The sequence below is a fragment of the Nicotiana tomentosiformis genome, chromosome 3, assembly GCF_000390325.3.
Source record: "Nicotiana tomentosiformis chromosome 3, ASM39032v3, whole genome shotgun sequence".
NCBI classification, from domain to species: Eukaryota; Viridiplantae; Streptophyta; class Magnoliopsida; order Solanales; family Solanaceae; genus Nicotiana; species Nicotiana tomentosiformis.
Window position 1 is genome coordinate 115,481,276 of NC_090814.1, and position 27,083 is coordinate 115,508,358.

The window sequence follows — 27,083 nt, forward strand, 5'->3', positions numbered from 1 at the left end:
ACCAAATGGGGTCTGGGGAGGGTAGAGTGTACGCAGACCTTACCCCTACCCCGAAGGAGTAGAGAGGCTGTTTTCGGGAAACCTTCGGCTCAAAAGGCGAATAGAGATAATAGATCCTTACCAGTAGCAACAACCAGAGAGATAATATAATAACAACATTGTAAGAGACGGAAAGTTGGCGGAAAGACAACAACAAAAACGGGAAAATAATGTGACACAACATACGCCACTAGCACCACTAGCAGACTAAGATAAAACACTATCAGACTAGCCTCACCACCAGCATAAAGAAGAAAAACGTTCGACTACCCCTACCCTTCAACCCTAATGTTCGACATCCACTCTTTCCTATGAAAAGCCATGTCCTCGGAGATCTGAAGTCTCGCCATGTCCTGCCTGATCATCTCGCCCCAATACTTCTTAGGCCGCTCTCTACCTCTTCTTACGCTTGCCAAAGCCAACCGCTCACACCTCCTGACCGTGGTATCAAGGCTTCTCCTCTGCACGTGCCCAAACCATCTGAGCCTCGCTTCCCGCATCTTGTCGTCTAGGGGAGCCACGCCCACCTTCTCCCGAATAACTTCATTCCTAATCTTATCCAACCTAGTGTGCCCGCACATCTATCTCAACATCCTCATTTCTGCTACTTTCAATCTCTGGATATGCGACTTCTTGACTGGCCAACACTTAGCCCCATACAACATGGCCAGTCTGACCACCGCTCTATAGAACTATAGGCGGCTGGTTGGTAAATTAAATTATCTCACAGTGACTAGACTTGACATTTCCTTTCCTGTGAATGTTCTCCCTGTGATAGTCATTGGGATGCAATTGTCCGCATTCTTCGGTTTATAAAATCGGCTCCAGGTAAAGGGTTATTGTTTGAGGATCGAGGCCATGAGCAGATCGTTGGATACTCAGATGTTGATTGGGCTGGATCACCAGAGGCGGATCCAGGATTTGAAGGTTGCGGGTGTCACTATACAAATGTAGCATACTTACCACTAGCCACAAAGACCGAATAAGAAGTACTTGATTCCGTTAGTTTTTGGTTGTAGACAAATAAATTCGGTTTTAGTTCAATTTTTTATGCTTGATTTAATTATATTCTAGAATAAAATTACAAATAATAATAATATTTCATGAAAATACGCCTACAATTAGAAAAGTTTCTTAAAAAGTAGCTTAATTACTATGTATTCTTTGTTTGAGTTGATTAATGATCATTGTTCTTGGATAAATTTTTCAATTTAATTATCAAGCTATATGACAATTGTTTCCGAACCAAAAGTTTCAAATTTTCCGTCTATGAAAATAAAACTCAAAACCTCTATTAATTGAAATATTGTTTTTCACAAGCCAATAAATGGTATTGCTCAAATTATATATATAAACTAATGTTGTATCGTTAGAATGAAAAAAACTACACATTACCTAGAATCATTTTAAAAATATGCATCAAAATAGATTGCTCATAAAACAATGTAGAATTGTAAAAAGCAAAACGAAGGCTAATGTAAAGAAATTTAAAAAAGAAGATGAGAGATATTTAGTTGCAAATAACAGGAAGAGAAAAGAAAGAGGAGGAAAAAGAAAGAAGTAGAAGAAGAAGTGAGGGCCCAAGGCCCAACAAAGAATAAAGGAGATAGGGACTAATAAGTAAGGGAAAAAATAAAAGAATGGCCAGAACGCTGCCGAAGGAATCGATCTCAGAACCTTGAAGCCAACACAAGACTTAAGAGGCAGCGCTGAACCATGGCACCCACATGCCATTTGTTTAATACGGGTGCCAATTTTTATATATTATGTTTATTTCATAGATATGAACATACTTACTAAGAATTTTTGCTGAAGCGGGCGGGTGGCGTGCCACCCCTACACTACAAGGTAGATCCGCCCCTGAGGATCACCTTCTCATAGGCGTTCTACGTCTGGATATTGTGTTTTAGTAGGAGGCGATATGGTGTCTTGGAAGAGCAAGAAACAGAATGTAGTTGCTTGGTCTAGTGCAGAAGCAGAATATCAAGCAATGGCTATGGCAACATGTGAGCTAGTTTGGATCAAACAATTGCTCAAGGAGTTGAAATTTGGTGAAATCAGCCAGATGGAACTTGTGTGCGATAATCAAGTTGCCCTTCATATTGCATCAAATCCAGTGTTCCATGAGAAAACTAAACACATTGAGATTGACTATAGATATTGCTACAATGTTTGTGAAGTCGAGTGATCAGCTTGCAGATATTTTCACCAAGTATCTCACTGGTCCTCGTATTAGTTATATATGTAACAAGCTCGGTACATATGATTTGTATACACCGACTTGAGGGGGAGTGTTAGTTAGTTAGTTGTTATATAAATAAACATAGTCCTACATGGAATAAGAGTAGTGTAGGTATTGTGTATTGTTATAAATTGGGGTACTTGTATTATCGTTAACGTATATCAATAATATAATTTTCCCGTGTCATATTTCTCACATGTGCAAAACCCAACGCCACCACAAGGTCCCCCAAGTCCCGGCGACCAAACCCCAACAAACACCTCCGACAACCGACTTCTCACGCGCCGATCAGAGACAATTTTTTCCGGCGAGATCTACTCCACGCGCTCCGGCCACTTTTTGAAAAACTTTCTTCTGAACAGTTGGACCGCCTTTTAATTCCGAGACTACCCATAATTTTCTTTTTTAATTCCGAGCACTTTGAAAGTTTTCCAGCAATTACAGTAGTTTTCTGGCAGCTATACAGTGTTTTTCCGGCAACTACAGTTGATTCTTTGTTTTATTTGGTGCTAATTTGCTAGACCTCTTTTCAATCCCACAATGTCTTTGGGAGTTGATGTTTTTGGGTCTAAAAACACTGGTTCTGGAAGTTCTGGTATTATGATTACCTCAGAACCTTTTATGGGAAGTTCAAACTACTTAACTTGGGCTTCTTCTGTCGAGTTGTGGTGTAAAGGTCAAGGTGTTCAAGATCATTTAACAAAAAAGGCTAGCGAATGAGATGAAAAGGCCAAAACACTTTGTGAGAAGGTCGATATTCAGTTATGTAGTATCCTGTGGCAATCTTTTAATTTCAAGTTGATGCCCTTGTTCCATCCTTTCCGGACATGTTATTTAGTTTGGGAAAAGGCTCGTACTTTATACACTAATGACATATCTCGTTTATATGATGTGATATCGCGAATGACAAGCTTGGAGAAACAAGAATTGGATATGTCTACTTACTTAGGACAAATACAGGCAATTATGGAAGAATTTGAGAAGTTGATGCCAGTTTCTGCTAGTATTGAAAAGCAACAAGAGCAACGACATAAGATGTTTCTAGTTCTTACACTCGATGGACTTCCTAATGACCTTGATTTAGTACGTGACCAGATTTTAGCTAGTCCGACTGTCTCTACTGTTGATGAATTATTCTCTCGATTACATCGCCTTGCTGCAGCACCAAGTCACCTAGTGATCTCACAACGGAACTATGCCTTAGACATTCTTGACGAGACAGGAATAACATGCTGTCGCCCGAATTCTAAATTTTTGCCAGGACAGGGGGAGCCGCTTAGTGATCCTGCAAGATATAGGCGGCTGGTTGCAACAACAACCCAGTAAGATCCCATCAAATGGGGTCTGGGGAGGGTAGAGTGTACGCAGACCTTACCCCTACCCCGAAGGAGTAGAGAGGCTGTTTTCGGGAAACCTTCGGCTCAAAAGGCGAATAGAGATAATAGATCCTTACCTGTAGCAACAACCAGAGAGATAATATAATAACAACATTGTAAGAGACGGAAAGTTGGCGGAAAGACAACAACAAAAACGGGAAAATAATGTGACACAACATACGCCACTAGCACCACTAGCAGACTAAGATAAAACACTATCAGACTAGCCTCACCACCAGCATAAAGAAGAAAAACGTTCGACTACCCCTACCCTTCAACCCTAATGTTCGACATCCACTCTTTCCTATGAAAAGCCATGTCCTCGGAGATCTGAAGTCTCGCCATGTCCTGCCTGATCACCTCGCCCCAATACTTCTTAGGCCGCTCTCTACCTCTTCTTACGCCTGCCAAAGCCAACCGCTCACACCTCCTGACCGTGGTATCAAGGCTTCTCCTCTGCACGTGCCCAAACCATCTGAGCCTCGCTTCCCGCATCTTGTCGTCTAGGGGAGCCACGCCCACCTTCTCCCGAATAACTTCATTCCTAATCTTATCCAACCTAGTGTGCCCGCACATCTATCTCAACATCCTCATTTCTGCTACTTTCAATCTCTGGATATGCGACTTCTTGACTGGCCAACACTTAGCCCCATACAACATGGCCAGTCTGACCACCGCTCTATAGAACTATAGGCGGCTGGTTGGTAAATTAAATTATCTCACAGTGACTAGACTTGACATTTCCTTTCCTGTGAATGTTCTCCCTGTGATAGTCATTGGGATGCAATTGTCCGCATTCTTCGGTTTATAAAATCGGCTCCAGGTAAAGGGTTATTGTTTGAGGATCGAGGCCATGAGCAGATCGTTGGATACTCAGATGTTGATTGGGCTGGATCACCAGAGGCGGATCCAGGATTTGAAGGTTGCGGGTGTCACTATACAAATGTAGCATACTTACCACTAGCCACAAAGACCGAATAAGAAGTACTTGATTCCGTTAGTTTTTGGTTGTAGACAAATAAATTCGGTTTTAGTTCAATTTTTTATGCTTGATTTAATTATATTCTAGAATAAAATTACAAATAATAATAATATTTCATGAAAATACGCCTACAATTAGAAAAGTTTCTTAAAAAGTAGCTTAATTACTATGTATTCTTTGTTTGAGTTGATTAATGATCATTGTTCTTGGATAAATTTTTCAATTTAATTATCAAGCTATATGACAATTGTTTCCGAACCAAAAGTTTCAAATTTTCCGTCTATGAAAATAAAACTCAAAACCTCTATTAATTGAAATATTGTTTTTCACAAGCCAATAAATGGTATTGCTCAAATTATATATATAAACTAATGTTGTATCGTTAGAATGAAAAAAACTACACATTACCTAGAATCATTTTAAAAATATGCATCAAAATAGATTGCTCATAAAACAATGTAGAATTGTAAAAAGCAAAACGAAGGCTAATGTAAAGAAATTTAAAAAAGAAGATGAGAGATATTTAGTTGCAAATAACAGGAAGAGAAAAGAAAGAGGAGGAAAAAGAAAGAAGTAGAAGAAGAAGTGAGGGCCCAAGGCCCAACAAAGAATAAAGGAGATAGGGACTAATAAGTAAGGGGAAAAATAAAAGAATGGCCAGAACGCTGCCGAAGGAATCGATCTCAGAACCTTGAAGCCAACACAAGACTTAAGAGGCAGCGCTGAACCATGGCACCCACATGCCATTTGTTTAATACGGGTGCCAATTTTTATATATTATGTTTATTTCATAGATATGAACATACTTACTAAGAATTTTTGCTGAAGCGGGCGGGTGGCGTGCCACCCCTACACTACAAGGTAGATCCGCCCCTGAGGATCACCTTCTCATAGGCGTTCTACGTCTGGATATTGTGTTTTAGTAGGAGGCGATATGGTGTCTTGGAAGAGCAAGAAACAGAATGTAGTTGCTTGGTCTAGTGCAGAAGCAGAATATCAAGCAATGGCTATGGCAACATGTGAGCTAGTTTGGATCAAACAATTGCTCAAGGAGTTGAAATTTGGTGAAATCAGCCAGATGGAACTTGTGTGCGATAATCAAGTTGCCCTTCATATTGCATCAAATCCAGTGTTCCATGAGAAAACTAAACACATTGAGATTGACTATAGATATTGCTACAATGTTTGTGAAGTCGAGTGATCAGCTTGCAGATATTTTCACCAAGTATCTCACTGGTCCTCGTATTAGTTATATATGTAACAAGCTCGGTACATATGATTTGTATACACCGACTTGAGGGGGAGTGTTAGTTAGTTAGTTGTTATATAAATAAACATAGTCCTACATGGAATAAGAGTAGTGTAGGTATTGTGTATTGTTATAAATTGGGGTACTTGTATTATCGTTAACGTATATCAATAATATAATTTTCCCGTGTCATATTTCTCACATGTGCAAAACCCAACGCCACCACAAGGTCCCCCAAGTCCCGGCGACCAAACCCCAACAAACACCTCCGACAACCGACTTCTCACGCGCCGATCAGAGACAATTTTTTCCGGCGAGATCTACTCCACGCGCTCCGGCCACTTTTTGAAAAACTTTCTTCTGAACAGTTGGACCGCCTTTTAATTCCGAGACTACCCATAATTTTCTTTTTTAATTCCGAGCACTTTGAAAGTTTTCCAGCAATTACAGTAGTTTTCTGGCAGCTATACAGTGTTTTTCCGGCAACTACAGTTGATTCTTTGTTTTATTTGGTGCTAATTTGCTAGACCTCTTTTCAATCCCACAATGTCTTTGGGAGTTGATGTTTTTGGGTCTAAAAACACTGGTTCTGGAAGTTCTGGTATTATGATTACCTCAGAACCTTTTATGGGAAGTTCAAACTACTTAACTTGGGCTTCTTCTGTCGAGTTGTGGTGTAAAGGTCAAGGTGTTCAAGATCATTTAACAAAAAAGGCTAGCGAATGAGATGAAAAGGCCAAAACACTTTGTGAGAAGGTCGATATTCAGTTATGTAGTATCCTGTGGCAATCTTTTAATTTCAAGTTGATGCCCTTGTTCCATCCTTTCCGGACATGTTATTTAGTTTGGGAAAAGGCTCGTACTTTATACACTAATGACATATCTCGTTTATATGATGTGATATCGCGAATGACAAGCTTGGAGAAACAAGAATTGGATATGTCTACTTACTTAGGACAAATACAGGCAATCATGGAAGAATTTGAGAAGTTGATGCCAGTTTCTGCTAGTATTGAAAAGCAACAAGAGCAACGACATAAGATGTTTCTAGTTCTTACACTCGATGGACTTCCTAATGACCTTGATTTAGTACGTGACCAGATTTTAGCTAGTCCGACTGTCTCTACTGTTGATGAATTATTCTCTCGATTACATCGCCTTGCTGCAGCACCAAGTCACCTAGTGATCTCACAACGGAACTATGCCTTAGACATTCTTGACGAGACAGGAATAACATGCTGTCGCCCGAATTCTAAATTTTTGCCAGGACAGGGGGAGCCGCTTAGTGATCCTGCAAGATATAGGCGGCTGGTTGCAACAACAACCCAGTAAGATCCCATCAAATGGGGTCTGGGGAGGGTAGAGTGTACGCAGACCTTACCCCTACCCCGAAGGAGTAGAGAGGCTGTTTTCGGGAAACCTTCGGCTCAAAAGGCGAATAGAGATAATAGATCCTTACCTGTAGCAACAACCAGAGAGATAATATAATAACAACATTGTAAGAGACGGAAAGTTGGCGGAAAGACAACAACAAAAACGGGAAAATAATGTGACACAACATACGCCACTAGCACCACTAGCAGACTAAGATAAAACACTATCAGACTAGCCTCACCACCAGCATAAAGAAGAAAAACGTTCGACTACCCCTACCCTTCAACCCTAATGTTCGACATCCACTCTTTCCTATGAAAAGCCATGTCCTCGGAGATCTGAAGTCTCGCCATGTCCTGCCTGATCACCTCGCCCCAATACTTCTTAGGCCGCTCTCTACCTCTTCTTACGCCTGCCAAAGCCAACCGCTCACACCTCCTGACCGTGGTATCAAGGCTTCTCCTCTGCACGTGCCCAAACCATCTGAGCCTCGCTTCCCGCATCTTGTCGTCTAGGGGAGCCACGCCCACCTTCTCCCGAATAACTTCATTCCTAATCTTATCCAACCTAGTGTGCCCGCACATCTATCTCAACATCCTCATTTCTGCTACTTTCAATCTCTGGATATGCGACTTCTTGACTGGCCAACACTTAGCCCCATACAACATGGCCAGTCTGACCACCGCTCTATAGAACTATAGGCGGCTGGTTGGTAAATTAAATTATCTCACAGTGACTAGACTTGACATTTCCTTTCCTGTGAATGTTCTCCCTGTGATAGTCATTGGGATGCAATTGTCCGCATTCTTCGGTTTATAAAATCGGCTCCAGGTAAAGGGTTATTGTTTGAGGATCGAGGCCATGAGCAGATCGTTGGATACTCAGATGTTGATTGGGCTGGATCACCAGAGGCGGATCCAGGATTTGAAGGTTGCGGGTGTCACTATACAAATGTAGCATACTTACCACTAGCCACAAAGACCGAATAAGAAGTACTTGATTCCGTTAGTTTTTGGTTGTAGACAAATAAATTCGGTTTTAGTTCAATTTTTTATGCTTGATTTAATTATATTCTAGAATAAAATTACAAATAATAATAATATTTCATGAAAATACGCCTACAATTAGAAAAGTTTCTTAAAAAGTAGCTTAATTACTATGTATTCTTTGTTTGAGTTGATTAATGATCATTGTTCTTGGATAAATTTTTCAATTTAATTATCAAGCTATATGACAATTGTTTCCGAACCAAAAGTTTCAAATTTTCCGTCTATGAAAATAAAACTCAAAACCTCTATTAATTGAAATATTGTTTTTCACAAGCCAATAAATGGTATTGCTCAAATTATATATATAAACTAATGTTGTATCGTTAGAATGAAAAAAACTACACATTACCTAGAATCATTTTAAAAATATGCATCAAAATAGATTGCTCATAAAACAATGTAGAATTGTAAAAAGCAAAACGAAGGCTAATGTAAAGAAATTTAAAAAAGAAGATGAGAGATATTTAGTTGCAAATAACAGGAAGAGAAAAGAAAGAGGAGGAAAAAGAAAGAAGTAGAAGAAGAAGTGAGGGCCCAAGGCCCAACAAAGAATAAAGGAGATAGGGACTAATAAGTAAGGGGAAAAATAAAAGAATGGCCAGAACGCTGCCGAAGGAATCGATCTCAGAACCTTGAAGCCAACACAAGACTTAAGAGGCAGCGCTGAACCATGGCACCCACATGCCATTTGTTTAATACGGGTGCCAATTTTTATATATTATGTTTATTTCATAGATATGAACATACTTACTAAGAATTTTTGCTGAAGCGGGCGGGTGGCGTGCCACCCCTACACTACAAGGTAGATCCGCCCCTGAGGATCACCTTCTCATAGGCGTTCTACGTCTGGATATTGTGTTTTAGTAGGAGGCGATATGGTGTCTTGGAAGAGCAAGAAACAGAATGTAGTTGCTTGGTCTAGTGCAGAAGCAGAATATCAAGCAATGGCTATGGCAACATGTGAGCTAGTTTGGATCAAACAATTGCTCAAGGAGTTGAAATTTGGTGAAATCAGCCAGATGGAACTTGTGTGCGATAATCAAGTTGCCCTTCATATTGCATCAAATCCAGTGTTCCATGAGAAAACTAAACACATTGAGATTGACTATAGATATTGCTACAATGTTTGTGAAGTCGAGTGATCAGCTTGCAGATATTTTCACCAAGTATCTCACTGGTCCTCGTATTAGTTATATATGTAACAAGCTCGGTACATATGATTTGTATACACCGACTTGAGGGGGAGTGTTAGTTAGTTAGTTGTTATATAAATAAACATAGTCCTACATGGAATAAGAGTAGTGTAGGTATTGTGTATTGTTATAAATTGGGGTACTTGTATTATCGTTAACGTATATCAATAATATAATTTTCCCGTGTCATATTTCTCACATGTGCAAAACCCAACGCCACCACAAGGTCCCCCAAGCCCCGGCGACCAAACCCCAACAAACACCTCCGACAACCGACTTCTCACGCGCCGATCAGAGACAATTTTTTCCGGCGAGATCTACTCCACGCGCTCCGGCCACTTTTTGAAAAACTTTCTTCTGAACAGTTGGACCGCCTTTTAATTCCGAGACTACCCATAATTTTCTTTTTTAATTCCGAGCACTTTGAAAGTTTTCCAGCAATTACAGTAGTTTTCTGGCAGCTATACAGTGTTTTTCCGGCAACTACAGTTGATTCTTTGTTTTATTTGGTGCTAATTTGCTAGACCTCTTTTCAATCCAACAATGTCTTTGGGAGTTGATGTTTTTGGGTCTAAAAACACTGGTTCTGGAAGTTCTGGTATTATGATTACCTCAGAACCTTTTATGGGAAGTTCAAACTACTTAACTTGGGCTTCTTCTGTCGAGTTGTGGTGTAAAGGTCAAGGTGTTCAAGATCATTTAACAAAAAAGGCTAGCGAATGAGATGAAAAGGCCAAAACACTTTGTGAGAAGGTCGATATTCAGTTATGTAGTATCCTGTGGCAATCTTTTAATTTCAAGTTGATGCCCTTGTTCCATCCTTTCCGGACATGTTATTTAGTTTGGGAAAAGGCTCGTACTTTATACACTAATGACATATCTCGTTTATATGATGTGATATCGCGAATGACAAGCTTGGAGAAACAAGAATTGGATATGTCTACTTACTTAGGACAAATACAGGCAATCATGGAAGAATTTGAGAAGTTGATGCCAGTTTCTGCTAGTATTGAAAAGCAACAAGAGCAACGACATAAGATGTTTCTAGTTCTTACACTCGATGGACTTCCTAATGACCTTGATTTAGTACGTGACCAGATTTTAGCTAGTCCGACTGTCTCTACTGTTGATGAATTATTCTCTCGATTACATCGCCTTGCTGCAGCACCAAGTCACCTAGTGATCTCACAACGGAACTATGCCTTAGACATTCTTGACGAGACAGGAATAACATGCTGTCGCCCGAATTCTAAATTTTTGCCAGGACAGGGGGAGCCGCTTAGTGATCCTGCAAGATATAGGCGGCTGGTTGCAACAACAACCCAGTAAGATCCCATCAAATGGGGTCTGGGGAGGGTAGAGTGTACGCAGACCTTACCCCTACCCCGAAGGAGTAGAGAGGCTGTTTTCGGGAAACCTTCGGCTCAAAAGGCGAATAGAGATAATAGATCCTTACCTGTAGCAACAACCAGAGAGATAATATAATAACAACATTGTAAGAGACGGAAAGTTGGCGGAAAGACAACAACAAAAACGGGAAAATAATGTGACACAACATACGCCACTAGCACCACTAGCAGACTAAGATAAAACACTATCAGACTAGCCTCACCACCAGCATAAAGAAGAAAAACGTTCGACTACCCCTACCCTTCAACCCTAATGTTCGACATCCACTCTTTCCTATGAAAAGCCATGTTCTCGGAGATCTGAAGTCTCGCCATGTCCTGCCTGATCACCTCGCCCCAATACTTCTTAGGCCGCTCTCTACCTCTTCTTACGCCTGCCAAAGCCAACCGCTCACACCTCCTGACCGTGGTATCAAGGCTTCTCCTCTGCACGTGCCCAAACCATCTGAGCCTCGCTTCCCGCATCTTGTCGTCTAGGGGAGCCACGCCCACCTTCTCCCGAATAACTTCATTCCTAATCTTATCCAACCTAGTGTGCCCGCACATCTATCTCAACATCCTCATTTCTGCTACTTTCAATCTCTGGATATGCGACTTCTTGACTGGCCAACACTTAGCCCCATACAACATGGCCAGTCTGACCACCGCTCTATAGAACTATAGGCGGCTGGTTGGTAAATTAAATTATCTCACAGTGACTAGACTTGACATTTCCTTTCCTGTGAATGTTCTCCCTGTGATAGTCATTGGGATGCAATTGTCCGCATTCTTCGGTTTATAAAATCGGCTCCAGGTAAAGGGTTATTGTTTGAGGATCGAGGCCATGAGCAGATCGTTGGATACTCAGATGTTGATTGGGCTGGATCACCAGAGGCGGATCCAGGATTTGAAGGTTGCGGGTGTCACTATACAAATGTAGCATACTTACCACTAGCCACAAAGACCGAATAAGAAGTACTTGATTCCGTTAGTTTTTGGTTGTAGACAAATAAATTCGGTTTTAGTTCAATTTTTTATGCTTGATTTAATTATATTCTAGAATAAAATTACAAATAATAATAATATTTCATGAAAATACGCCTACAATTAGAAAAGTTTCTTAAAAAGTAGCTTAATTACTATGTATTCTTTGTTTGAGTTGATTAATGATCATTGTTCTTGGATAAATTTTTCAATTTAATTATCAAGCTATATGACAATTGTTTCCGAACCAAAAGTTTCAAATTTTCCGTCTATGAAAATAAAACTCAAAACCTCTATTAATTGAAATATTGTTTTTCACAAGCCAATAAATGGTATTGCTCAAATTATATATATAAACTAATGTTGTATCGTTAGAATGAAAAAAACTACACATTACCTAGAATCATTTTAAAAATATGCATCAAAATAGATTGCTCATAAAACAATGTAGAATTGTAAAAAGCAAAACGAAGGCTAATGTAAAGAAATTTAAAAAAGAAGATGAGAGATATTTAGTTGCAAATAACAGGAAGAGAAAAGAAAGAGGAGGAAAAAGAAAGAAGTAGAAGAAGAAGTGAGGGCCCAAGGCCCAACAAAGAATAAAGGAGATAGGGACTAATAAGTAAGGGGAAAAATAAAAGAATGGCCAGAACGCTGCCGAAGGAATCGATCTCAGAACCTTGAAGCCAACACAAGACTTAAGAGGCAGCGCTGAACCATGGCACCCACATGCCATTTGTTTAATACGGGTGCCAATTTTTATATATTATGTTTATTTCATAGATATGAACATACTTACTAAGAATTTTTGCTGAAGCGGGCGGGTGGCGTGCCACCCCTACACTACAAGGTAGATCCGCCCCTGAGGATCACCTTCTCATAGGCGTTCTACGTCTGGATATTGTGTTTTAGTAGGAGGCGATATGGTGTCTTGGAAGAGCAAGAAACAGAATGTAGTTGCTTGGTCTAGTGCAGAAGCAGAATATCAAGCAATGGCTATGGCAACATGTGAGCTAGTTTGGATCAAACAATTGCTCAAGGAGTTGAAATTTGGTGAAATCAGCCAGATGGAACTTGTGTGCGATAATCAAGTTGCCCTTCATATTGCATCAAATCCAGTGTTCCATGAGAAAACTAAACACATTGAGATTGACTATAGATATTGCTACAATGTTTGTGAAGTCGAGTGATCAGCTTGCAGATATTTTCACCAAGTATCTCACTGGTCCTCGTATTAGTTATATATGTAACAAGCTCGGTACATATGATTTGTATACACCGACTTGAGGGGGAGTGTTAGTTAGTTAGTTGTTATATAAATAAACATAGTCCTACATGGAATAAGAGTAGTGTAGGTATTGTGTATTGTTATAAATTGGGGTACTTGTATTATCGTTAACGTATATCAATAATATAATTTTCCCGTGTCATATTTCTCACATGTGCAAAACCCAACGCCACCACAAGGTCCCCCAAGCCCCGGCGACCAAACCCCAACAAACACCTCCGACAACCGACTTCTCACGCGCCGATCAGAGACAATTTTTTCCGGCGAGATCTACTCCACGCGCTCCGGCCACTTTTTGAAAAACTTTCTTCTGAACAGTTGGACCGCCTTTTAATTCCGAGACTACCCATAATTTTCTTTTTTAATTCCGAGCACTTTGAAAGTTTTCCAGCAATTACAGTAGTTTTCTGGCAGCTATACAGTGTTTTTCCGGCAACTACAGTTGATTCTTTGTTTTATTTGGTGCTAATTTGCTAGACCTCTTTTCAATCCAACAATGTCTTTGGGAGTTGATGTTTTTGGGTCTAAAAACACTGGTTCTGGAAGTTCTGGTATTATGATTACCTCAGAACCTTTAATGGGAAGTTCAAACTACTTAACTTGGGCTTCTTCTGTCGAGTTGTGGTGTAAAGGTCAAGGTGTTCAAGATCATTTAACAAAAAAGGCTAGCGAATGAGATGAAAAGGCCAAAACACTTTGTGAGAAGGTCGATATTCAGTTATGTAGTATCCTGTGGCAATCTTTTAATTTCAAGTTGATGCCCTTGTTCCATCCTTTCCGGACATGTTATTTAGTTTGGGAAAAGGCTCGTACTTTATACACTAATGACATATCTTGTTTATATGATGTGATATCGCGAATGACAAGCTTGGAGAAACAAGAATTGGATATGTCTACTTACTTAGGACAAATACAGGCAATCATGGAAGAATTTGAGAAGTTGATGCCAGTTTCTGCTAGTATTGAAAAGCAACAAGAGCAACGACATAAGATGTTTCTAGTTCTTACACTCGATGGACTTCCTAATGACCTTGATTTAGTACGTGACCAGATTTTAGCTAGTCCGACTGTCTCTACTGTTGATGAATTATTCTCTCGATTACATCGCCTTGCTGCAGCACCAAGTCACCTAGTGATCTCACAACGGAACTATGCCTTAGACATTCTTGACGAGACAGGAATAACATGCTGTCGCCCGAATTCTAAATTTTTGCCAGGACAGGGGGAGCCGCTTAGTGATCCTGCAAGATATAGGCGGCTGGTTGCAACAACAACCCAGTAAGATCCCACCAAATGGGGTCTGGGGAGGGTAGAGTGTACGCAGACCTTACCCCTACCCCGAAGGAGTAGAGAGGCTGTTTTCGGGAAACCTTCGGCTCAAAAGGCGAATAGAGATAATAGATCCTTACCAGTAGCAACAACCAGAGAGATAATATAATAACAACATTGTAAGAGACGGAAAGTTGGCGGAAAGACAACAACAAAAACGGGAAAATAATGTGACACAACATACGCCACTAGCACCACTAGCAGACTAAGATAAAACACTATCAGACTAGCCTCACCACCAGCATAAAGAAGAAAAACGTTCGACTACCCCTACCCTTCAACCCTAATGTTCGACATCCACTCTTTCCTATGAAAAGCCATGTCCTCGGAGATCTGAAGTCTCGCCATGTCCTGCCTGATCACCTCGCCCCAATACTTCTTAGGCCGCTCTCTACCTCTTCTTACGCCTGCCAAAGCCAACCGCTCACACCTCCTGACCGTGGTATCAAGGCTTCTCCTCTGCACGTGCCCAAACCATCTGAGCCTCGCTTCCCGCATCTTGTCGTCTAGGGGAGCCACGCCCACCTTCTCCCGAATAACTTCATTCCTAATCTTATCCAACCTAGTGTGCCCGCACATCTATCTCAACATCCTCATTTCTGCTACTTTCAATCTCTGGATATGCGACTTCTTGACTGGCCAACACTTAGCCCCATACAACATGGCCAGTCTGACCACCGCTCTATAGAACTATAGGCGGCTGGTTGGTAAATTAAATTATCTCACAGTGACTAGACTTGACATTTCCTTTCCTGTGAATGTTCTCCCTGTGATAGTCATTGGGATGCAATTGTCCGCATTCTTCGGTTTATAAAATCGGCTCCAGGTAAAGGGTTATTGTTTGAGGATCGAGGCCATGAGCAGATCGTTGGATACTCAGATGTTGATTGGGCTGGATCACCAGAGGCGGATCCAGGATTTGAAGGTTGCGGGTGTCACTATACAAATGTAGCATACTTACCACTAGCCACAAAGACCGAATAAGAAGTACTTGATTCCGTTAGTTTTTGGTTGTAGACAAATAAATTCGGTTTTAGTTCAATTTTTTATGCTTGATTTAATTATATTCTAGAATAAAATTACAAATAATAATAATATTTCATGAAAATACGCCTACAATTAGAAAAGTTTCTTAAAAAGTAGCTTAATTACTATGTATTCTTTGTTTGAGTTGATTAATGATCATTGTTCTTGGATAAATTTTTCAATTTAATTATCAAGCTATATGACAATTGTTTCCGAACCAAAAGTTTCAAATTTTCCGTCTATGAAAATAAAACTCAAAACCTCTATTAATTGAAATATTGTTTTTCACAAGCCAATAAATGGTATTGCTCAAATTATATATATAAACTAATGTTGTATCGTTAGAATGAAAAAAACTACACATTACCTAGAATCATTTTAAAAATATGCATCAAAATAGATTGCTCATAAAACAATGTAGAATTGTAAAAAGCAAAACGAAGGCTAATGTAAAGAAATTTAAAAAAGAAGATGAGAGATATTTAGTTGCAAATAACAGGAAGAGAAAAGAAAGAGGAGGAAAAAGAAAGAAGTAGAAGAAGAAGTGAGGGCCCAAGGCCCAACAAAGAATAAAGGAGATAGGGACTAATAAGTAAGGGGAAAAATAAAAGAATGGCCAGAACGCTGCCGAAGGAATCGATCTCAGAACCTTGAAGCCAACACAAGACTTAAGAGGCAGCGCTGAACCATGGCACCCACATGCCATTTGTTTAATACGGGTGCCAATTTTTATATATTATGTTTATTTCATAGATATGAACATACTTACTAAGAATTTTTGCTGAAGCGGGCGGGTGGCGTGCCACCCCTACACTACAAGGTAGATCCGCCCCTGAGGATCACCTTCTCATAGGCGTTCTACGTCTGGATATTGTGTTTTAGTAGGAGGCGATATGGTGTCTTGGAAGAGCAAGAAACAGAATGTAGTTGCTTGGTCTAGTGCAGAAGCAGAATATCAAGCAATGGCTATGGCAACATGTGAGCTAGTTTGGATCAAACAATTGCTCAAGGAGTTGAAATTTGGTGAAATCAGCCAGATGGAACTTGTGTGCGATAATCAAGTTGCCCTTCATATTGCATCAAATCCAGTGTTCCATGAGAAAACTAAACACATTGAGATTGACTATAGATATTGCTACAATGTTTGTGAAGTCGAGTGATCAGCTTGCAGATATTTTCACCAAGTATCTCACTGGTCCTCGTATTAGTTCGGTACATATGATTTGTATACACCGACTTGAGGGGGAGTGCTAGTTAGTTAGTTGTTATATAAATAAACATAGTCCTACATGGAATAAGAGTAGTGTAGGTATTGTGTATTGTTATAAATTGGGGTACTTGTATTATAGTTAACGTACATCAATAATATAATTTTTCCGTGTCATATTTCTCACCCATACTAACTTTTACGTTTCTTTATTTAGACAAGGACCTAATTTGTATCTTTTATAAACCCTATTTTATACCATGAAGGAGGATCAAGAAAACTAGGCAATAGTGCCCCATTAGTGTACAATGGTGTGATAGCAGTAACTAATTTTATAGTCTTAATAACATAAGTTTGCTGTCTGATCTCTGTCTGGCTCATAAACTTAGGTAATAGTGCCCCATTGGTGTGCAAAACCATGATACTAACGACCAAACTTATACAGTTTGTCTTTCAACTCAGCTTGCTGTCTGATTATGTGTCGGACTTATGCAGTGCCATACATAAGATGACTCAAATGCTCAGCCGAAAAACAGTTTTCCATGGGGTCATGTCCTGGGTCGACCTACAGATGCCCCGGTTTGTAGGAGTGAAATTATGGTAGTGGAAGGTGTTAAAAGGGGACAAGGTAGACCTAAAATCACATAGAAGGAAGCTGTCTCGAAAAACCTACAAATCCTTGGAATTAAGACTTAGCTAAAGATAGGGAATAATGAAAGAGAAAGATCCATATATGTGATACCTACTAGTTGGGAATAGGTTTTAGACTTGGTAGAGAACTTTAATACTATTATTATTAATATTATTATCTATATATATAGTTAGCTTGTTTCTCTTTCACTTGTATTTTATTTTGATAATGATGATGGATATGAGTTGAGCTTAAAGAAAGAAATGATGAGATATCGCCGACCCCAACTTCTTTGGGGCTGAGGCATAGTTGTTATTGTTGTTGTTCTTTCCCTGTCTGCATCTTTATGCTGCACTCTGTGGACAGAAACATGTCTACCACTGCTTCTACCAACGTTCTTTACATGCTTCATGTTATAGATTGGTTCCTCATCAAGTATTGCTTGTGCTATTTGTAGTATGAAGCTGCTTGGCGTTCTGGAAATTGGGATTTCTCACTACTTTATGGTGAATCCAGTGTCCTCTCAATTCAGCATGGAGGTGACCATTTCAATGAAAATCTCCACAGGTATGATGAGGTCTTGCATTTATTGAAGTTCTAAATTGGTATTTGCCATGTCATCAACTTTGACATAGCAACAACCCAGTATAATCCCACTAGTGGGGTCTGGGGAGGGTAGTTTGTACGCAGACCTTACCCCTACCCTGGGGGAGAGTGGCTGTTTCCGATAGACCCTCGGCTCCCTTCCTCCAAGAACTCCCCACCTTGCTCTTGGGGTGACTCGAACTCACAACCTCTTGGTTAGAAGTGGAGGGTGCTCACTACTATAGCAACCCACCAAGTTTCTAGGATTTCTTTTAAAGTTTTTTTGGGATCACTTTCCGGGTACTATTAAACCTAGTTGATTCATGGGGTCTGCTTTGTTCATTTGATTGTGGTGCATCAGTGCATGAAGTGTTATATCTTGATTACACCCTGTACGGAGGTATACAAACGGCAATATTGATATTAATTATGTAGCGCTCAAATGAAACGGCACACCTTTAAATGAAGCTTAGCACAATCGTCAGCAATAATAAACCCAATAAAAATTGGGGTCGAATCCCGCAAGGAGTACGTGTGTGCTAAAATGTCCAAATGCATGTAAACTTGGTGATTCTTAAAGTAATCTTCAAACAAAAGAGTGGTGATTCAATTACTTCTAAATTTACTTTTAAAATTACTACTAAACTAGGCTAGGAATTTTATCGAACACATAGTATGCAAGTAAAGATCTAGTTGTGACTAGTAAAAGAAAGGCACTAGGATTGCTCCCTCTTTGTGTGGGTTATGTTTTGGGTATATGAGTATTTAGTTCTATTTAACCAAGCTTGTATTATGGCCTCAAATACTATTTCAGCAACATAATATCTTCCAACACTAAGAGGTTTTTACCACAAGTTGATCTTCCAAGTCAACTAAGGTTCAATTATAAATAATTGATTAGCCCAAGTAGAAATCACACTATTCCTAGCTAGATTTCATTAAGTAATTAACTCACTTAATTCCTTGCTAATTGCTTTATACCTAAGCTAATTTCCACTCTTCCAAGTTAGAACAAGCAAAATAGGTATGAATTTAGTGTTTGCAACCACATAATCAATCAATAAAGCATAGAGCAATTAGATAATAGATAATACAAAGCTTAATCAAATTTAGAACTTATATTAGTCACCCAAAATCATAACCCCACTTAGGGTTCACAATCCTAGCTTAAGAAAACTTAGCTAGACATAGATGAAAAAGAAAATACAAAGTAAAATGAAAATCTAAACATGTAGTGAAAAGAGGGAAGAAAGACTGTAGAGAATGATGAAGCTTCTTTAAATTAGCTAAGAAGAGCTCCATAAGCTACTACACCAATCTGCCTTTCCAAAAGATGCCCTAGAATGACTTAAAATATCTATCTCAAGAGTGGACAAAATTGCCCTTCGGACAATTGCGTAGGCTTGCTGCATTGGTGTAGGCGTTGCGTAGGCAAAAACAGAATGCTCCAAAAATCAATCTTCTCAGGTTCTTCGTTTGCGTAGCCTACGTAGCCTTGCAGAGTCTTCAGCTCAAACTTCAGCTTTTCTTCCATTTTTCACTTTAACTTGGTCTTCTTTTGCCATAATTTTGATTCTTTTCATTCTTTAAGCTCACTCAAAGCTTCATTAGCTGAAATTGAGCCATTGAAAGCATAATTAGTCCATCTATTCCAACAAATGGGGTATGAAACTCTATAAAAGCAAAATAACCAGTGTAAATTGCCTCTGATTCAACTTATCCGGGAAAAAATCCTCTGGTTTAATCCTCGCAGAAATGATACACAAATATAGGACCTAACTAAACTGTTGAAATGGATTCAGCTCCTAGCTCTTCTCTCTCTCCTCAAGTTCACCTGAAAGTGCAGTTACGATGAGTTGCTAAATTTTTCCCCCCTCCCTTCTCTCATGTAATGATCAGTATCCCTTTCAAAATCTATCTAAAGTGTAGGAACAGGTGATTTGTGCTCTTTTAGCACTCCAGAACATTAACCAACAGTTGGCATATGTCCGCGTCCTTCCTTCTAGTTGACACTGTTAAGATTACCTTCCATGCTACCTCCCTCGTGCAAAAAGCAAATGGGCCGCCAGGTTTTCATACCATATTCATTTTGTCAAATTGAATGTCCTCTGTACAACATTCCTTGAAGAAATCCTTTCTACAGATACCTGCTCTGGGCATTCAGAATCACAGAGCCTCCAATACCCTGTGATTCGTGACTTCTGTGGTGTTACTTGACTTTTTACCGTTCCATTCTGAAATAATGAATATTTTCTAGAGTGTTAATTTTTTCCTAATTGGAAGAAATCTCTGGGGATTTGTACATTGCTGGTAAAATCATATCCGTGTGATATTATACTTTGCCTGCTTCGTAGGTAGTAACTTGTAATTCCATCATAACTCCCATCTCTCGGAAAAAATAAGAAATAAAAGTTCAAAAAGGGGTGATCCATCTACTAATATATCTGCCAAGTTTTAAATGGTACATACAACAACAACAACAAACCCAGTATAATCCCACTTTGGGTTTGGGGAGGGTAGTGTGTACGCAGACCTTACCCCTACCTTGTGAAGGTAGAGAGGATGTTTCCGATGGACCCTCGACTCAAGGAACAAGGACAAGGAATAAATGGTACATTAGTTTGATAATATTATTCCTTGCGCATGCTACTTATATGATTTCTTCTGCATTCTCTCACAGTAGTTAATACTTATGTTACATGTAAATAGTGCTCTCTACCTGTTGGCCTTGTCCTCACTGCGTTGTGCCTGTTGTAATTCAGCTGCTTGAGAGCATTAAAAGAGGGAGGATTTGATGAATTCCAGATAAAACTAAAAGATTCCAAGCAGGTATAGAAGTCCTACGTCATCGTTACTTTTTCATAGTTGTGTGCTTGGACATTTACACCTTGTAGCTGCTTTTCGATATCTTTAGGAGCTTTTGCTGTCTATCTGTCATGCAAGTGCGGAGAGCACCAAGTACATTTATCAAGCTATAGTTAAGCTTCAGGTATCCTGATCTCTCGGCTGGCAATTTGTGTTTTTTCATTTGCATGTATTACATTGTGCTTAAGGTTCCCTTTCACTAAGCAACTTATCCATGGAAAGAAGAACAATTACATATATTAGTACAGAACTACAGATCCTTTGTAAGTTTTATCCATTCTTTTACAGATACTTTATCACCTCGGGATGACATGGGATTCACGTTGGACTTCATCTTGCACAATGCTGGATTCTATGAAGATGCCAAAGGTCTCATCTAAACCTGTACTCCCATCAATTACTCAGGTATTATACAGTTTTTGTTTCTCTATGATAACAAAAACAATAATTACTCTTCAATCCCAAGCAAGTTGGATAGGCGGTGCGAAATCTCACTAACTATGCTACTCGATTTAAGCTCATCTTACATCCATATAATAATAATAATAATAATTATTATTATTATTATTATTATTATTATTATTATGATAGTAGTACTAGTAGTAGTAGTAATAATAATAATAATTATTATTATTATAACAATACTGATAATAACAATACTGATAATAAAGTCTTGCAAGTTCTTTATATTCTCTATTGGCATGTAATTCTCAAATAGGACTAAAGGACTCTTGAAAACATAAGACGTGAAGTAAATGTATTAACCTGTCTAAAACATAGTCCAATTAATGGTATCCCCTATATAGATCTTTTTCTTTTATTGTGCTTATTTTCGCTAGGCTTGTATGAATTCCAAGAGATTGAAGGTCCTTTTCTACTTTCCTTTAAACATCTCCGCTCACCATGGTTTCGCACCTAGAGACCAGTGCATCTGGAGGTCAATGTAGGACAGGACCAGACCATTATAAGAAACCTCATATTTTATCCTCGATGTGTGCTACTTGCACCTTTTATTGAACATGATCATTTCTAATCTTGTAGGACCACACATTTATCTTAGCATGTCCTTCTTAGAGACACTCACTTTTTGGATATTTGGACTTTAGTTGCCCAAGATTTACTCTCATATAACATTGTTGGTTTTATAACTATTCTATAGACCTTTTTTTTCTTTTTTGAGAAGGTAACTATTTTTGCATATATATTAAAATCATCAAAGATAAGTACATAATTACAGGTAAGAGTATAGGAGTCTCTTAGTTATTAATTTGTTACAAGGATCCTATGACATCAACAAAAGACTCATGATCTTCCATATACAGTCAGACCTTCTCTATAACATCATCCTTATATAACAACCATTCACTATAAAAGCCAAATTTTTCTCAGAATCAATTTTTCATGTTATATTTTTCCTCTCTATAACAACTTTTTACCTATAACAGTAACAACCATATTTATAGCAGAACGCTCTTTGTAAAATTACCCCTCTATAACAATCATATAGAATCTTTAAGGTTACTAATAATAATTCTAAAAATATGCGCACAATCTTTTCCATTACACAAAGTTTCTATCTTGCATAAGATATAAGATTTGAAGATTTGCACATCATATCTTTTCTATTGGACAAATTCCAAAAAATATTTAGATAGAAATTTAACTATAAGTTTTTAGATTGTCTTCAAGGGGAAGCTATTGGTTACCTTTTTGCTGAAAATTTGGACTTCGCCAATTCAAGCGTTATAGTGCTATTAAGAGAATGAAATCTACGAAACAAACTACAATTACAAAATGCTTCCATCAATCTTGAAAGAATTTATTTTTCTAGCTAGCTTTAAAATGTCTGTCTTAGAGTTTAAATCTTTATACGTTTAGTTATGAATTTATTAATAATATATTAGCTTTTTTCAATATTTAACTAGTGAAATATGCATATCTTTTAAGATTTTAAATTTAAAAACTTTTTTATCTTTTATATGTAACATTAAAAAAGGAAAAATAATTGATTTTTGGATAATTTTTATCTATAACATCCAAAAAATATTTAAATGTCAAATGATGTTGTAGGTGTATAATAACCATTTACTATAAAAGTCAAAAAATATCGAAACAAATGAGGCTGTTATAGAGAGGGTTGAATGTACTCTTGTTTACACCAAAAGTAGAAAAGGGCCTGAACAATGTTATATTTGTCTTTAGAACCTACCTTTCACTTGTGTAGGTGTCCTTGTATCACATAACAGTTTCGGTAGCACTTCTCCATTTCAATCATCCTATTTTGATCCTATGCATAACATCTTGTTCGTCATACCATTCTCCTGAAACTTCGAGCCTACATATGTAAATCATTTGCATTTAGGCACCGCAATCCCGTCGGAAATCACCTCAACTTCATTCTTCTCATACTGACTAAGCTTGCAGTACATATTTAGAGCCCGTTTGGATGGGCTTATTTTAAGTGACTTTTAAGCCAAAATAGCTTTTAAGCCATAAGTTAGGAATTCTAGCTTTTGACTTTTGGCTTGTTTTTGTCATTTTTGCTTAAAAACAAGTGCTTAAAAATACTTTTACTCTATCCAAACACTACAAAATGACTTAAAAGTTATTTTGGCTTAAAAGCACTTAAAATAAGCCAATCCAAACGGGCACTCGGTCTTTACTTCTACTTATTCTAAAACTCTTACTTCTAGAGTGCTTCTCTAATGTTAAAAGCTATTGGGTGACAATTGACACCCTTGCTAGTTTTGTCAACTAGCGCAATATTAAAAATATAACATTGTATCATTCTACATATATGGCATGTGATAGTCTTAATTATATTTCCCGTATATAATTGAATAGTTCTGATACCCATTTTTCCCTGATGGCATCAGAATAAGAAGCATTTTGCATGCATATTATTCATGATGTTTATCATGGACCCGGTTAGTAACATACTGAATACTGTGCCTTTTGACTTGGAATTGGCCAATGCAGTTATCATGGCTAGACATGGACTGGAAGCGCACTTTGAAGCAAACACAGTTACATATGAATTTGCTGGAACCATTTGTGGCATTTAGAAGAGTTTTGCTTCATATTTTAAATTGCCAGGATTATACTGTACAACATCTGCTTGAATCTGCAGCTACTCTCCGCAAGGTGATTCTGGTATAATGGGTACTCTCTGGAAATGATCACTATAATTTTGCTAAATATCTTCTTGGTGTAGGTGGCTAGATTTTCTCAGGCTGCTTCAGCTTTGCATGAATTCAAGTTTCTCTGTGCGGAAATGGGAGAACATTCCAACCTTTATTGGCTTGGACGGGTATGAACACGTTCTTTAATAAATTAATGTTAGATGCAATGCGACTGCTTGTCCAATTTGATTATTCTTTGTGCTCTAGTATCGAGTAACTTGGAAGGGTATGAACATGGTTTTTTATTCCATGAAGACATATACAAGTGGGCAGCTGTGCAATTTAGTTCTCATATGTTCCATTGATGTTTCTCAGGAAACCATAAGCTGACAAAATCCACTTTCTAAGAATTTGAGATTTTAGATGAGGTGATACAAATGATTCAACATAGAATCATAAATGAGACTTTAGAAGATGTTTGACTTGATTACCTGTGCTTGTCAACTAACAGCAAAAAAAAAAAAAAAAAAAAAATTATAATCCAAGCTGAAGTTATATTGGTATAACATTTTAAGATAAGTGATCACACATTTGATTATGAGTTTTCTGAAGTCTTACATGTTTCCACGTTTCTGGCTTCTTGATATTTGATGAGTTAACTGACAAAATGAGGTATACTTTCTGTGCAGTCCATGTTATGAAAGGTCTCTATAGCTCTTTTTGCTCGGGTTTACTTTGAGATCTTCAGATATTTCTTCCGCTGCAAGTTCTTACTCTTCGTTCACATTAAAAATCGATGCTAAACTCTGATTACTGGTTCACCATTATCTATTATACTGGTACTACTATGGTTCTTTTCATGTGCTGCAGCTTGAAGAAGCTAAGCTTCTGCGTGCTCAAGGCCAACATCAGATGGCAATCAATCTTGCAAAGTATATTTCACTAAACCACCAGACGAATGAAAACGCATCTGATGTTTTCCGGTTAATTGGGAAGTGGCTCGCTGAAACACGATCAAGCAAGTCAGTAGTATTCCAACAATGGCACTAAGTTTCCATATAAGTCTGATGCTTTTCATCTGTTTAATTGTGATATTTATTTTGACTTCTTATCTGGCGCTCTCTCTCCCCACTTGTCCTAGTCTCTTCAGCTTCTTGATCTTATGTTTCCCTTTAAGGCCAGTATGTTTCACTTTTTATTGTTTCTTTCTCTTCAACATGTTCTTTGAATGTCCCACCAATTGATTAGTACATTTAGGGATTGATTCCTGCCCAGCCATATCCAATTTCTTCTGATAAATTTATTCTTGCTTTACCGTTACTGATTTCGTCATAGCCTAGTACATCAGCCCATCCCCAATAGAGACGCCATATTCAGAGTGGCTCCAATGGGGCCAACACAAAACCGAGAAAAAAGAGGAGGGCTTTTTTGGGTTTGGGGTGTGTGTGTGTGTGTGGGAGGAACTTGACATACAAATCTGTAGTCAAACAAAACAAAGGCTCCTGACGAACACTGGACCTAATGCAAGCGTCATTCAAAAATAGTTAACAGGCAATAATAGATTTAAAGGGTGATACTGCATTTCGCCACCTATACAAAAAAAATGATTGCTGCTTTCTCACTCTGTAGTATGGTTATGCAGCTCAAGAACTATACTAGAGAAATACTTGAAGCATGCAGTCGTACTAGCTGAGGATTGCATGGCACGAGGAAAGGTTTCCGCCATAAAACGAAGTCAACTGCATTTCCATCTTGCGCACTATGCGGATGCTCTGTTTCGTAGTTATGAAGAACGACTTAATTCCAGTGAATGGCAGGCAGCAATGCGGTTAAGAAAGCACAAGGTATGCTACCCTTATTCCTTCTAATGGAACTGAAATAAACCAAAGAATAATAGGAAGTCATGAAACAATGGTGGCAAATCAATAATCCCATGGTTATTTATGTAAATTTTATTTTTCAGACAAGGGAGCTGGAAGCATTAGTTAAACGATTAAGAAGTTCAACAAAGGTAAGCTTGATGATGGTCATGCTTTCTTTTTGGTGTTATAGAGATAGGATGATTCTGAATTTGCACCTATTTAAATGTGATATTTCTCTAATACTAGGGAGAAAAGACCGACTGTTCAGCAAAAATACAAGAGTTGCAGAAGCAGCTGGCAATGGACAAAGAAGAGGCTGAAAAGTTGCAGGTGGCATGATAATTACTCTCTTTAGCACTACTTCATGGAAAACCCTTTTATCTTCTTTATTTTTAAAAAAAAATTAATTTTAAGGTGGTTTCTACTGTATTCCAGATGGTTTTTCTCATTGGTTCACGTGCAGCATTGCAGCTTTAAATGTATTTAGTCTTAATTTCCCATTGGCAACTGTTAACAGTTTTGAATTTGCCAATAGTGTTAAAGGTACATAAGAGCTGTATAAATGATCTTGTAGGTTATACGGCGGGAAATTACTATTAAAATATTATCTTTTTATTCTCTGTCAAATGAAGTACTTTGAAAAGACAATTCAAATTAAAGTAGCTTTTATAATTCTCCTTAATTTTTGTTACACTGATAAACCTTTGTCCTAGTCTTCACTGTTGTTAAAAGTTATTGAACTGTTCCTTCTCCTCTTTTAAAGTTCAGGAGTAATTTTAACACTTGCAATTATTTCCTGTGCAAACTGTTGCACATTACCTGAAGCTGATTATGCGTTTGTTAATTGTCATGATTTACTTTCTTTTCTTATCTTGGCTGTTCAGGAAGACAGGGACAACTTTCTGAGCACGGCGCTTGATGAATATAAACGCTGTTTAGTAATAGGAGATAAATATGATGTCAGGGTGGTATGTATTGGTTGCTGCTTTCTGATTTTATGGGTTTTTCTGCTGAGACCAAGTCCTGGATCCTTTTTTTTGGTTGGAGGGGGGAGGAGAAGATTTGAAGTCATTTTGTTCTAAATCAGCTGAAACAATGATTATAGAGGAGTAGAATTATTGATTTTTTAATTATATAGTTCGTCGAGATTTATTTTAATGGATGAAGTGCTTCTGTTTTACTGCTTTTTAATAGGGAAAGTAGAAATGTTTCAAGATTTTTTCGGCAAACCAACACTGTATGCAGTCATTAGAAATTTCATTAAGCTGTCTCTGGCTTTATCTAGATCTTTA

General features: G+C 38.3%; 1 protein-coding gene across 5 annotated transcripts in view; it reads left to right on the top strand.

Annotated features, from left to right (window-relative positions):
• Positions 1–27,083, top strand: part of LOC104114108 (serine/threonine-protein kinase ATM) — an 89,670-nt gene that overhangs the window by 49,292 nt on the left and 13,295 nt on the right. For 3 of the 5 annotated variants that reach the window (XM_018776890.3, XM_009624478.4, XM_009624493.4), the window contains 11 exons: positions 17,815–17,924; positions 20,705–20,771; positions 20,857–20,931; positions 21,096–21,212; positions 23,787–23,951; positions 24,022–24,117; positions 24,800–24,951; positions 25,572–25,773; positions 25,893–25,940; positions 26,038–26,121; positions 26,676–26,759. In XM_018776890.3, coding sequence (XP_018632406.1) covers positions 17,815–17,924; positions 20,705–20,771; positions 20,857–20,931; positions 21,096–21,212; positions 23,787–23,951; positions 24,022–24,117; positions 24,800–24,951; positions 25,572–25,773; positions 25,893–25,940; positions 26,038–26,121; positions 26,676–26,759 — 1,200 coding nt within the window. The remainder of the gene's footprint in view (positions 1–17,814; positions 17,925–20,704; positions 20,772–20,856; positions 20,932–21,095; positions 21,213–23,786; positions 23,952–24,021; positions 24,118–24,799; positions 24,952–25,571; positions 25,774–25,892; positions 25,941–26,037; positions 26,122–26,675; positions 26,760–27,083) is intronic. The other 2 variants (XM_009624485.4, XM_070197495.1) reach the window with 2 other exon arrangements.